This window comes from Mastigoproctus giganteus, chromosome 4 (assembly GCF_048544385.1).
Source record: "Mastigoproctus giganteus isolate SK-2022 chromosome 4, ASM4854438v1, whole genome shotgun sequence".
Taxonomy (NCBI): Eukaryota; Metazoa; Arthropoda; class Arachnida; order Uropygi; family Thelyphonidae; genus Mastigoproctus; species Mastigoproctus giganteus.
The window spans coordinates 24,877,695-24,892,455 of NC_143578.1; the positions used below are offsets into that span (position 1 = coordinate 24,877,695).

Here is a 14,761-nt window from a genome sequence, read left to right on the forward strand (position 1 = left end):
GCAAAGTTTCCGGCATCCCCTTGCCCCATACTTCTCCTTCAACCCATGAACGGTACTATAGGTTTTGATACCTTTCGTGTTTGGGGTTTTCATAAAAAAAAAAAAAAAAAAAAAAATTAGATTACCTTGCAGGTGCCTAGTCTCCAGATGCTGCAATTGGAAGAACTTAAGCCTTTCTTGATAAGATTTCCATTCATCAATCTCATTGCCCTTCTCTGTACTCATTCCAGCAGCACTACGTCCTTCCTAAAATGAGGCCGTCAGACTTGTATGCAGTACTCAAGGTGTGGCTGTTTGTTTGTTTGTTTATTTGGTTTTTAGGAGCATTAGCAACTAAGCCCATATTGCTCTGGGATATGCGGTGGTCATTCCCTGACCTTTCCGCATCCTCCATATTTGGTGGTGACGGGCTCGAACCCCGGTCTAATCAAGAAACGTGTGCTACGCACTGCTGCTCCTTCCCACCTGGCTACGGAGGCGCCTCAAGGTGTGGCCTTGTCTTATACAAGGGGACAATCACCTCCTTATCCTTGCTAGCAAAATTCCTGTATATCATTGACAGGATACCATGAGCTACTCTTGAAGCCTGTCTGCACTGCTCAGAAAACTTCATATCTAACTGCACAATTATCCCCAGGTCCTTTTCATTCTCTACTGCCCTTAGTGTAATACCACACAGTTGGTACATTAAGTAAAGTAAAGTGCAGCCATTATCAACCCACTGCAGGATGGAAGCCTCCTCAACAATTCATGCTGAGGGAAATGGACCATAATCTGCCATGCTGGTCCAGTGCAGGTTGGCAGCTCGACCGTATTCAGCAGTCAGGGGCTTGAACCCCGGTCTACTCAAAGAGTGTGTGCTACTGCACTCCCGCTCCTGCCCACTCGGCTACGGAGGCACATTACACTGGGGTTACTGCTACCCATATGCAGTACTTTACATATCTTAATGTTAAACTTCAGTTGCCACCTCTCAGCCCATCTGCTCAACTTTACTATATCCTGTTGCAGTAGTGTATTGTCATTACTGTCATCAACAATCCTACCAACCTTTGTATCGTCTACAAACTTGAACATTAACCCTGATATACCTTCATTAATATCATTGATAAATACAGGTGACCCCTGCTTAACGCTGATAATTCGTTCCAGAAAAACAGAGCTCTAAGTGAATCCACACTAAGTGAGCGCCGCATTCCCATAAGGTAACATATGTATTTGTAAGTTGTGGTTGGTGCCATAGGATATTTCCTAATCAATAATAAATGGTAGCGAAAAGATGCACAAATGTCGATCAAAATATTTAATTATTCAAATATTTGTACATATAAAATATTCTGCATTACATACGTATATAATTATGTGGTAACGATTTATGTATCAAAATTAAACTTAAAATTCTAATTAAAATCATGAATTTAATTGATCTAAATTGATTTAATTTAATTGACGAATTTAATCATGAAAAATGTGTCGATTTTGGGTTGAACTTTAGCCCTCTTCTAAATAAACTAATAGGGGTATTAATTTTAAATCCCCCGCAGCGTTACCACCCAACAATAAAGTCACCCGATTCTTCGCCGCTTTGAAACCTGGCATGTTTTTTTCTTCTTCCAATATGAAACTTCTTTTAGGCATTCGTTTCCACAAAAGTCCTGCTTCATCTATGTTATAAACTTGTTGAGAAGTATAACACACAATACCCCTCTTCAATAATTTCTTTTTAACAAGTTCTTTTTTGAAATGACATGCAGCTCCTTGATCTGCACTTGCGGATTCTCCCTAGATTTTAAATCTATCCAACCAGCCCTTACCAGTTTTAAATGGTTCCACATTTTTTTTTTTTTTTTTTTTTTTTTAAGGTGAGTTTTCTTCAGATCATCATATTGGTGAATCTCTCTCTCTCTCTCTCTCTCTCTTTTATAATATTTAACTTAACTGAATTCTGCATTGGATATTATCTTCAATAAAATTAGTTTACGTCTCTCCATTTCAATCCTAATAGCCGGCCTAGCCCTAGTTGCTTGCAGTGGAACAGCTATCTTTCCTGCTGCTAAAATTAATTATTTTATTTTTTTATAATTGTTCTTACAGTTAAACTTGCAAGTCCTAAATTATGGCACAAATCCGCTTGTCATTGACCGCAATCGATTCACTTCAAAACGTCTAATTTAATTTTCAAATTCAGTCTGTTTCTTACATTTATAGTCTTCATACTGCGCCCAGACGTTGTTGCTTTTTCATTCTTATCGGCCATTATTAACTCTTCGAAAAAAATGTAACTGCATTGGTTGCATTAATTACGATACAATGTTCGAGTAAACTGCCCGTTACGCACAATGTCTAATACTGTACGGAGTGATGACTAGACTTCGGATAAATGCAAAATGTTACAAGCAACATACTTGATCATTTTTTAAAATGTTGATCTCGGAACTGCATAACAAGTCACTGTACTGCAATTAAATTAGCATGCAAGAAAATTTCACTGACCGTGGGAAACATTTTAATGCTGTTTTGCTATTCATTTTCAAGCTATCGACTCCATCAGATAAAACAATTTTGTTAAATATGCTAAAAATGCAATCTGTAAAAGAGCATTATAGCGATCTGTGACAGCGTTATAGTCAGATGCGGGTTATAATATAAGAACAGCGTTATAACGAACCAGCGTAAAGCGAACCGCGTTATAATGGGGGCCTGCTGTACAGAAAACAACAAAGGACCCAACACTGAACCTTGGGGGAACTCAACTAATAACATTAGTCCAGGAAGTGCAGTGTCCATTGATTGCCACTCTGTCTTCTCCCACTCACCCATTCCTTTATCTATACCAGCAATTTGGCTTTAATGCCACAATGCTCCAACTTGTACAGTAGTAGTCCATGTGCAACAGTATCAAAAGCTTTCCTAAAATCCACGTATAGCAATACCTTGCTTAGCACAGCTTCAAACAGCATGGGTTTCACTATAACACGGTTTTCAATTACGTTTAAGTTGAAAATTTACTGTACACATTAAAACTCATTCAATAGCCTAGACACTTACTCTACATGTATGCCGCGTTGTCGTAGCCTAGGTAAACGTACATATATGCTGCAGTGACAACTATTGTCTCAAATGCGCATATGCCAATAGCTCCCCTCAGGCAGTCAGCGGCAACATGCAACAGTGTTTGGTATTCTTAATTCTGTTATGACGAGATGTGATCACTTTACAAACTTTTCATTTCAAATTTATTTTTTACCCCTTTAAATACGATTGAAAATATATCTGCATCTTGGCTAGAAATCACAGCCAACAACAAGCCTTCTGTTTGGCAGCATGTTTTGCGACATTTGGCAAATGATATCAATGGTTTTGAATCACAAGTTGAAACAACTGCCAAAGAATTTTCAACAGAAGAATTGGAGAAAGTTTTTCGGAGGATTGACATGGCTTGTGAGGCGATTATGAATGGAGATCCGAACGCTGAACATAGCATCAAGATATGACAAATTTTACAAGATGGGATTCAATACTACAAAAACTTGTATGCCGAGAGAAAAAAAAAAAAAAAAAAAAAGATATGACTTCACCAGACTTCATTAATGAAATACCTAAATAAACAATAAAGCTTTTTTCTCATCTCTCATGCTGTTACCTTTTCATTAATTAAATTTTTGCAATATATATTTTTTTCAAATCCTTTTAATTGGCTATCAAGTGCAAATTGTTTATAGGTTTATTATAATTTGTTTATAGACTGTTTCTCTGGTACGCATTCAATTAAAATCCATTATAATTATACCTCAATCAGCACAGTTTCACATAACATGGAATAGTTTCGGTACCAATTATCAGTGCTAAGCGGGGTATTACTGTATATGATATCAAAATTATTTTTTGCATCTAGTTCCTTTGTGACCACATCACAGTATCCAATCAAATTTGTCAGACAAGACTTCCCCTAAACAACCCCATGCTGTGTCTGAACTATAACTGAAATCTTATCTAGATGATCCTGCAGTGCTTTTTTAACCAGCGATTCCATTATTTTCCCTGGAACAGAAGTTAAACTAACAGGTCTGTACTTACTCGTGTCACCCTTTGTTCCCCCTTTGCGAATTGGAGACACATTTGCACTTCTCCAGTCCATGGGAACCTCCCTCTGAGTCCAAGGAAGCTTTCATAATTATGGCTAAGAGTTTGCTTACTTCCTTTGCTGCCTCCTTTAATATAACGGGATAGATCCCATCCACTCCAGGTGCCTTTCTTATGTTCACCTTCAACAATTTCTCCTCCACCTTTACCCTCAGTTATTAGAAAGTCATTTAGCTCCCTGCTAGAGTTTGATACACTTCTGGCCTCCACTTTCCTACAAACTTCCTCATGTGTGAATGTAGATGCAAAATACTCATTCAGTTTGTCAGCTACCGCAGCAGGATCATCAACAATCGAACTATAGATATCAAATGGACCTATCTCATTCATCCCCTTCCTTCTAGAATTACACAAGTAAAGTCTTTGCATCCTTTGCCAAAGATTTCTCATAATCTGCCTTCACTTGCTTAACCTCCTTTGTGACTTGATTACAGACAAGCTTATATCTACCATAGTCTTCTGTGTCACTTGATAATTTATATGTACCCATGCAGTTTTATTCTCAGCCATGAGTCTCATATGCACCCTAAAGATTTTTGTTTTCTGTGTCTTGAATTACTCTGCTCCAATTCTTTGTTTCAATAGGGTCACACAAAGTCATGGGCCTTTGGGAATGACTCTGTAGTTGCAGAACTTTGAGAAACTGAAGCTGACAGTTCATTTTGTTTATTTCACACTTGTGGAGTTGAAGCCTTCAAGTAAAGGGCTGTGTTGTGCTCTTATTTCTTCAATACAAGGGGAATGAAGGACATATTAGCAAATTCACTGCCAGAACACAGTCCTGTTAAAACAAACTCAATATTTTATATTGAGTTTGTTTTAACTCAATATGATATGTATTTTTACATATGAGATCCATATGTAAAAAATACATATGGATCTCATATGTATTTTTTATGAGAACTTTTTTTTTGTATGAATTAAAATAGGATCAACTGAGACGTTCTTTTACGAAATATGTACCTCAGTAAAGTCTAAATGATATATAAGAATTTTTCTAGCAGGGATAAGGAGGTGATTATTCCCTTGTATAAGGCAATGGTCAGGCCACACCTAGAGTACTGTATACAGGCCTGTATACATTTCAAGAAGGATGTAGAGCTGCTGGAATGAGTACAGAGAAGAGCAACAAGATTAGTGAATGGAACAAAGGGGTGCTCTTACGAAGAAAGGCTTAGGTTTTACGAATTACAGTGTCTGGAGACTAGGCACCAGCGAGGCGATCTGATAGAGGTGTACAAAGCCTTGAATGGTTTGAGCATGCTCAATGCTGATGGGATTCTTCCTCTTGCTCAGAATAATCACCTGAGAGGGCATAAGTTCAAATTGAGGAAAGACAGATGTAGGATAGATGTGCGGAAATTTGCCTTTAGCCAGCGGGTGGTTGGTAGGTGGAACAGACTTCCATCCCTTGTCGTGGAAGTTGATAGCCTAAATAAGTTTAAGCCTCAGCTGGACAGGTATTTCGAACGAACAGAGGGGTGAAGTAGAAGTGGTTATTTTTTATTTATTTATTTTACTTTATTTTTTTTTTTGGCTGATGCTGCACAAGCTTGCTTTCTTGCTTCAAATGCCTCTACTAATGCTAATGCTAAATAAATAATACTGGGCAGAAAACTCAAGTTATGCAATGTTTCATTTAGCTACAATTTACACCTTTTTTTTTTTCATTTAACCGTTAAAGTGTAACCCTTATTGGCTTCTGTTAACATGGTGTTGCAGTATTTTAATTCATTAAATTAAAATAAAAACTTACCATACAGGTCCGTGAATTTTCTCCAATAAAAGAATCCCTTAACACCTGAGTTAGTTTGCTGGCACGAAATGGTAAATGAGCACCTTTGCGTCCTAAAGCACGAATACATTCCTTAAGAGAGAGAAAAAAAAATTTTTTTCAATACAAACTCCTCGAATTGCTAATAAAATTACATTATTTCATAATAAAATATTTTTATGTTTGGCTCTTGAGAGAGAGCATTGCTTCTTAAAGCAATTTTTAGAAGAATTACTTGACAATTAATGCAAAGCATTAAGTGAAAATAAAATTTTATCTATTGTTGATAAATTAGAGTCATCCTGGTAGTGATCACTACAAAAATTTGCAAGTCACATGTGAATGAATGTGAAATAATGAATAACAATGCCCATATATATATGGGTATTCAACCCATAAGCAAGCCTTAACTATGAAACCTTGGATTTTTGTTCATCACCTCAATTAGATGTCTTACAATGCTGAACTAAGCATTGTATGAAAGAAAAACTGCTATTTATCATGGTTCACATAAATAACATCCCTGCAGGACTCAAAGTCCCATCATACAGTTGTGCAATTTCTTCTCAAAAGACAATCAACTGAATGCAACTTTAAAGCATCTACAGGTGTCAATCTAACTAATCTGCAATAAAACATGTATCTCAGAAGCTGAGGCTATACTTCAATTTCATAAAGTAACTTAAAAATACGGTGAAAGTACAATAGAGGTGGATCTGATGGTCCAGGAAATCTGAAAATCAGGCACCTGAGCAGATCAGTCAGCATGTTATACAGCCCCCATTTCTTCTTCAATGGTGATGAGCAAGATGCAGATCAACTGAGGAAAAAAAAAAAAAAAAAAAATCTTACTAACACATTAACCCTGAAATGAACAAAGTAACACACAATACACTTTCAGAATTAAGACGTTTGCATTCTGTAATTAATAACAAGGGATCTTACAAAAAGGTTACAGGATTTTCTGTTGCTATTTGTGAACAAATTTAGTAAAAATGGTAATTAATAATGAGAAGCTAAGAGTTTCTCAGTCACAGACCTATGGTACTTACATTAAGCTGACAAAATTCATTTTGCCTGTCGTGTTTTATAAGAAATATCAATACAGAAAATTTCATTCATCTATACTTGACCAAGAAAAAATTAAATATTAGCATTAGCATTAGTAGAGGCATATGATGCAAGAAAGCAAGCTTATTCAGCATCAGCCAAAAAAAAAAAAAAAAACCCACTCCCATTTCACCCCTCCGTTCGTTCGAAATACCTGTCCAGTTGAGCCTTAAATTTGTTTAGGCTATCAACTTCAACAACAAGTGATGGAAGTCGGTTCCACCAACCAACCACTCGCTGGCCGAAGGCAAATTTCCGCACATCTATCCGACATCCGTCCTTCCTCAATTTGAATTTATGCTCTCTGAGGTGATTATTCTGAGCAAGATGAAGAATCCCATTGGCATTGAGCATGCTCAAACCATTCAAAGCCTTATACACCTCTATCAGATCACCTCGCCGGTGCCTAGTCTCCAGACTCTGTAATTTGCAAAACTTAAGCCTTTCTTCGGAAGAGCAACCCTTTGTTTCATTCACTAATCTTGTTGCCCTTCTCTGTACCCGTTCCAGCAGCTCTACATCCTTCTTGAAATGAGGCCTCCAGACCAATTTTCTGACAGCATTTTACTAGATACCTTATGGAGCCTTGCTCGAGTTATACAAAATGTAATCAACACAAGGGGAGTGATCCTAATTACATTGATTTTTCAATGTATTCCTTCAAGAGAGAGAGACTGTTACTATAGAGATGGGACAAACTTAAATAGATAGGGGGTGCAAGAATATTTGCTGATGCGAGACAGTTTTGAGTTAAATTGTCTAGAAAAATGCTAGCCTGAGAGGATACAGTTTAATAGATTAACAGCTGCAGGCAGACTAGTAGTAGTGGCATGTGATGCAAGAAAGCAAGTGTATGAGGTTATGCAGCATCAGCCAAAAAAAAAAAAAAAAAAAATCACACCATTCCCTCCAAATGCCTGTCCAGTTCCTCCTTAAATTTATTTAACCTATCAACTTCCACAAGGACAGATGGAAGTTTATTCCAGCAATTAACCACCCGCTGGCTAAAGGCAAATTTCCGCACATCTCTTCTATATCTGTCTTTTCTTAATTTGAATTTATGCCCCCTTAGGTTCGTAATCTGAACAAGTGGAAGGATCCCATCAGAATTCAGCGTGCTCAACCCATTCAAGGCCTTATACACCTCAATCAGATCACCGCACAGGTGCCAAGTCTCCAGCCACTGCAATTTGCAGAACTTAAGCCTCTCAAGGTTAAACTTCTGCATTCCCCTCACCAATCTTGTTGCCCTTCTCTGTACACGCTCAAGCAAATCTACATCCTTCCTAAAATGAAGCCTCTAGATCTGTACTCAGTACTCAAGGCGAGGCCTGACCATTGCTTTATACAGAGGGACAATCACCTTTTCCCTGCTAAAAAAATTCCTATATATCATTGACAAAACCCTGTGATCTGCCCTGGTAGCCTGTCTTCATTGCTTAGAAAACTTCATAACTGACTGCACAATTACTCCCAGGTCTTTTTCATTTCCTACCATCTTAAGTGTAGTACCACACAGTTGGTACGTTTCTCTGGGGTTATTTCTACCCATATGCAGTATTTTGCATTTGTCAAGGTTAAACTTCAGTTGCCACTTCTTAGCCCATCTACCCAAATTATCTAGATCCTGTTGAGTAGCACACTGTCATTACCGTCATTAACAACCCTGCCAACCTTTGTATCATCTGCAAACTTCGACACTAATCCTGATATACCTTCATCAACATCACTGATAAATATACAAAACAACAGAGGACACAACACCGAACCCAGTGGGACTCCACTAATAACATTAGTCCACGAAGAGCAGCACCCATTAATTACCACCCTCTGTCTTCTCCCACTCAACCATCCTTTTATCCATTGTAGCAACTTACCCTTAATACCATTCTGCTCCAATTTGTACAATAGTCTTCCATGTGCAACAGTGTCAAAAGCTTTCCTGAAATCCAAATATATGATATCAAAATTATTTTTTGCATCCAGTTCCTTTGTAACCACATATAATATCCTATTAAATTTGTCAGACAAGACTTTCCCTTAACAAACTCATGCTGTGTCTGAATTATTGCTGCAGTATTGTCTAGATGATCCTGCAATGCATCTTTAACCAGTGACTCCATTATTTTACCCAGAACAGAAGTTAAACTAACTGGTCTGTAATTACTTGTGTCATGTCACCCTTCGATCCCCCTTTGTGAATTGGGGATACATTTGCACATCTCCGGTCCGTGGGGACCTCCCCTGAGTCCAAGGATGCTCTCATAATTATGGCTAAGGGTTTGCTTAGTTGCTTTGCCGCCTCCTTTAATATAACTGGATAGATCCCATCCACCCCAGGTGCCTTTCTTATGTTTAACTTCAACAATTTCTCCTCCACTTTGCTCTCAGTTATTACAAAATTATTAAGCACCCTGCCACAATTTGATAACCTTCTGCCATTTTCAAACCTTAATAACTCCTCATGTGTGAATGTAGATGCAAAATACTCATTCAGTTTGTTTGCTATCTGAGCAGGATCATCAACAGTCGAACCATCGATATCAAGTGGACCAATCAGATTCATCCCCTTCCTTTTAGAGTTTATATAAGTAAAGAAATCCTTGCTGTTTTTCTTAGCATTTTTTTGCCAAAGATTTCTCGTAATGTGCCTTCGTCTGCCTAACCTCCTTTGTGACCTGATTACAGACTAGTTTATATCTACCATAGGCTTCTGAGTCGCTTGATAATTTACATGCATCCTATGCATTTTTCTTCTCTGTCACGAGTCTCTTTAGTTCATTTGATAACCATTTAGGCCAAAACCTTGAACAATATTTCTTAATAGGTATGAAACTTTTAGTAGCATCCACGATTAATTCCTTGAATGCTTCCCACTTAGAATTTACTGTTGGTAACATCGTCAGTTGATCCCACTGTACAGAATTTAAAAACTGTCTGAGACCACTGTACTCACCTTTACGGAAGCAAAAACCCTTTCCTTTACCCCAGATGGTAATTATATCTTTAAGTAAATCCCACATCAGTTCACTGTGATAACTGCCACCTAGTGGTTCCTTTATCTGCAAATTCTTAAAATACGAATGATCACTGCTGATAACCAGATCAAGAGTATTACCCTCTCTGGTTGCCTCTCGAACATGCTGCTGCAGAAAACAATCATCCAATAAATCCACAAAAGTCTTACTAGTGTGTGAGTGACCAACCCACAAGTTCCAGTCAATATCTGGGAAGTTAAAATCCCCAATTATAAGACATTCTGATTTACTAGCCCACTCTATTTCTCTGTACAATTGTTCATTGTAGTCATTCGAGTCATTAGGCCTATAACACACTCCTACTCTTATTTTTGCTTTCGCAGTGCTTATGTCACACCAAACTGACTCAACAGTGCACTGTTCATCTATATCAACTGGATGCACTTCTTTTGATTTTGTTTTTCTTAATTAACAGCATAACACCTCCTCCCTTCCTACCCTGTCTATCCTTTCTGTACACATTGTACTCCCCAAATTCTAGTTCTGCATTCCTTATATCTGTGTGACACCACGTCTCTGCTATCCCAACAATATCCACCTTTGATGTCTTGACCAACACTTCAAATTTATTTACTATATTTCTAGCATTGGTATACATGCAAGTATACATGTACCTATCCTTATTATTAGTTACCCTAACACATCCCATATACCCACCTGTTTCACGATGACTGCCATCAGTCCCTGAAACCCCCAACACCCGTTGCTCCAGGTCGCTACTTATTCTAATAGAAGTTGTGCAAGAATCACCTTCACCTCTGACTGTGGCCACTTTTAACCTTTTAGTCTGTGAATCCCCCCAAGTTAGCAGTTTTCCAACCCACCTAACACTGCCTCGATAGCATCAGAAAATATCCTTGCACCCTTTCTATTTAAGTGTATCCCATCCCTGTAGAGGTGAAAGTTATTCTTACACTGTTTCTATTGGAACATGGAGAAGGCTAGAAAGCTAGGCATCAGATATTTCAAGACATGCTGGGATCCTGCACATACACTAATGCTAGGAGCACAGAAAATAAATTTGATGGATTTGAAGTGTTGGTCAAGTCATCAAATAGATATTGTAGGAATATCAGAGATATCCCCACAATGAGATATAAGGGATTCAGAATTTGAATACGGGGAGTACAACGTATGTAGGAAGAACATAGTGTAATGTTGCTTATCAAGTGGCACTGGAGATCCCCAAAGCATTGTATACTCTGTGATGCAGTACAAACTCTGTAAAGGCCAGAGATAGCGAAAGTTTTAGCATAGTTTGCATAGTGTAGTGTTGGGTCTGTTGTTCCTTCAACCATTTAGTTGTGGGGACCTCTAGTGCAACCCCACGTTTCCCATCTATTGTTATTTGAAAACAATAAAGCATTCAAACCTACGCTGGTTTAATTATGTTTATTTCCAATTTGGAAATATGTACATAACAGAGTACAATGTTTTGTGGAATTTTCTTACCACTTCTTCAGTGAGAGCTGCCCTTGCAATATATCATAAAAGGTCACTTAGATAACAAGAACTTGTTTCATTTGTTTCCAACAAGTTCTTGTGATCTAAGTGATCTTTTGTGACAGTGATATTTCAAAGACAGCTATCACTTAAAAAAAATTGTAAGAAAATACAAAACATTTAACTCCATTACGTATTTGTATTTCCAAATCAGAAATAAACATAATTAAACAAAAAGTGGGTATGAGTGCTTTATTATCTACAAATAACAAGTTTACCTGCACAACGTGCTGTGCTGAAGGAATATCTAAGATCATACATCCTACAGAAATAGCATTATCTGACCTATTAATAGACATGGAAAAAACTTCAGAAAACTCACCAAGCCATGGAACAGTTAATAAATAAGTTCTTGTGATCTAGTGGCCTTTTTTGATGATGATATTGCAAAGACAACTGTCACTGAAGAAGTGGTGAGAAAATACCAAGAAACACTCGACTCCATTATGTACATATTTCCAAATCGAAAATAAACATTTCACCAATGTAGGTTTGAGTGCTTTTTTTTTTTTGGTTAGTGCATCGGCTTCTGTGGCCATAATGCACCTCCCAAAGTTTTTGCATTTTACTCTGATCCAAGTCCAAGGCGGGATTTGAACCCGCGTCCTTTGGGTTGCCAGGTAGGCACTTTTACCCACCTGCAGCACTCAAACTGCAGACCGGTTAGCCCGGTCTGCAGTTTGAGTGCTTTATCATCTTCAAGTAACACAGTTTACATATACACCATGCCACCCAAGAAATATCTAAGATGGTAAAATTATAATTTTATTAAACTAAAAAGGGGTTTTAGGGCTGAAAGCTTCAGACTACAATAAATTTACTAAACAAACAAGTTAGTGCAAAGCATTATTTTAGTTCATACTAAATCACTGAAGTAGGTGAAATGGCACCTTTTTGTTACATCTCATATTGTGAATGCCTTCACAATGAGTTAGCATTAGAAGAGGCATACAATGCAAGAAAGCAAGCTTATACAGAATCAGCCAAAAAAAAAAAAAAAACACACCCCTCACCATTTCACCCAGCCATTCACTTCAAAAGTTTGTATAGTTCTGCCTTGAATTTATTTAAGCTGCCACCTTCCACAATGACAGATGGAAGTTTGTTCCAGCAATCAACCACCAGCTAGCTAAAGGCAAATTTCTGCACATCAATTCTACAACTGTCTTTCCTCAATTCGAATTTATGCCTCCTCAGGTGCGTAATCTGAATAAGAGGAAAAATCCCATCAGCACTGAGCTTGCTCAAACCATTCAAGGCCTTATATGCCTCAATTAGATCACCCTGCAGGTGCCTAGTCTCCAGTGCTGCAAATTGCAGAACTTAAGCCTTTCTTGGTAAGAGAAACCCTTTGTTCCACTCACCAATCTCATTGCCCTTCTCTGTACTCATTCTAGAAGCTCTACATCTTTCCTAAAATGAGGCCTCCAGACCTGTATACAGTACTCAAGGTGTGGCCTGATCACTGCCTTTTACAAGGGGATAATCATCTCCTTATCCCTGCTAGCAAAATTCAGTTATATCATTGACAAAACCCCCAAAAAGCTCTTGCAACCTGTCTGCACTGCTCAGAAAACTTCATATCTGACTGCACAATTACCCTCAGGTCTTTTTCATTCTCCAACTACCCTGAGTGTAGTACCACACAGTTGGTATATTACCCTGGGGTTACTGCTACCCATATGCAGTACTTTGAATCAATCAATATTAAACTTCAGTTTCCACCTCTCAGGCCATCTGTGCAACTTTTCTAGGTCCTGTTGCAGCAGCATACTGTCATTACTGTTATTAAAAACCCTACCAACCTTCGTATCGTCTGCAACCTTAGACGTTAAGCCTGATATACATTCAACAATATCATTGATAAATATAGAAAACAACAATGGGCCCAACACCGAACCCTGGGGGACTCCACTAATAACATTAGTCCACGAAGAGCAGTGTCCATTGATTACCACTCAGTCTTCTCCCACTCAACCATGACTTTCATCAACCGGTGAAATACCACCACTTTGCTTATTGGAGGCTTGAAGTGTTGTTGTTGTTGTGGTGTTTTCTGGCGCAAGAGCTACTTAGACCATATTGCGCCTTCCAAATTAATTAAGGTACTTATGATAACTGCACGGTGAGCAGTTAGAAACGGTCATTCATTTTTATTTGTTTTATATAGAAAAAGAATTCGGAGAGATTTGCTTCTTTGCCTATTATGCTATTCAGAGAGAGAGGTTGCTGTAGATCTGAAATGAAACTAAAAGACATTCGTCTGGCATTGCTGAACAAGTTACATTCAAGGAGTATATGTTTTACTGTAAGTGGTTGCGAGCAGTGTGCACACTGCGGAGGATCATTTCCTGTAAGCAGATAGAGATGTGTGAGGTGAGTGTGACCTATACGAGTTCTGGCTAAGATTACTTCTTCTTTTCTATTTTTCCGAAGGCTAGAAGTCCATAATTGTGGTTCAGGTTTTATTTGAAATAGCTTGTTATTTGTTTGCATTTTCCACAGCAGTGTCCATTGTTCAAAAGATGTTCGCCGTATGTTATGCCTATAATCAGGATATGGGACTAGGTCATTTATTGAGGGTATGACGGAAGGACACTTAGCAGCACTGTCTGCACATTCGTTTCCTGGAATACCACTGTGTCCAGGGATCCATGAAAAGATAACAGTTTTCTGATGCTCATGAAGACGCATCAGTATATGTTTTATGAGCTTTAGTAAAGGATTTTTAGGTGGGGAAGTCCTTTTCAAAGCTAAAATAGCACTCTGTGAATCAGTGTATATTATACTTTTATTTATTGACATTAGCGAGATGTTTTCCAGAGCAAGCTTTATGGCATGGAGTTCAGCAGTATAGCTGCTGCATTCGGTTGGAAGTGAAATTGAGACAGTTGTATTAGGGAAGACGGCAGCTGCACCCACTCGACTGTCAGACTTCGAACCATCAGTATAGATCTCAGTAAAGTGGGGGTACTTTTGTGAGTGAGCAACATGTAGTTGTTGGATGTTAGTATCTGCTATAGAGTCTTTACCCCATTGCTCAAAGTATTCATCAGAAGAAAGTGTGAAGTTAGTCCAAGGGGATCCGGATCTTTTTTTTCTCTGATGATATTATCAATCTGAATATTCCAGCTTTCTGTTAGATTCTGCAGTCTGATGCCAGAAGGTCGAATTGCTCTAGGTTTATTTGTAT

At 38.1% G+C, this 14,761-nt stretch overlaps 1 protein-coding gene across 2 annotated transcripts in view; it reads right to left on the reverse strand.

Annotated features, from left to right (window-relative positions):
- Window positions 1-14,761, reverse strand: part of Klp10A (kinesin-like protein 10A) — a 198,469-nt gene that overhangs the window by 32,435 nt on the left and 151,273 nt on the right. For both annotated transcript variants that reach the window (XM_090371417.1, XM_090371416.1), the window contains exon 15: window positions 5,900-6,010. In XM_090371417.1, coding sequence (XP_090227543.1) covers window positions 5,900-6,010 — 111 coding nt within the window. The remainder of the gene's footprint in view (window positions 1-5,899; window positions 6,011-14,761) is intronic.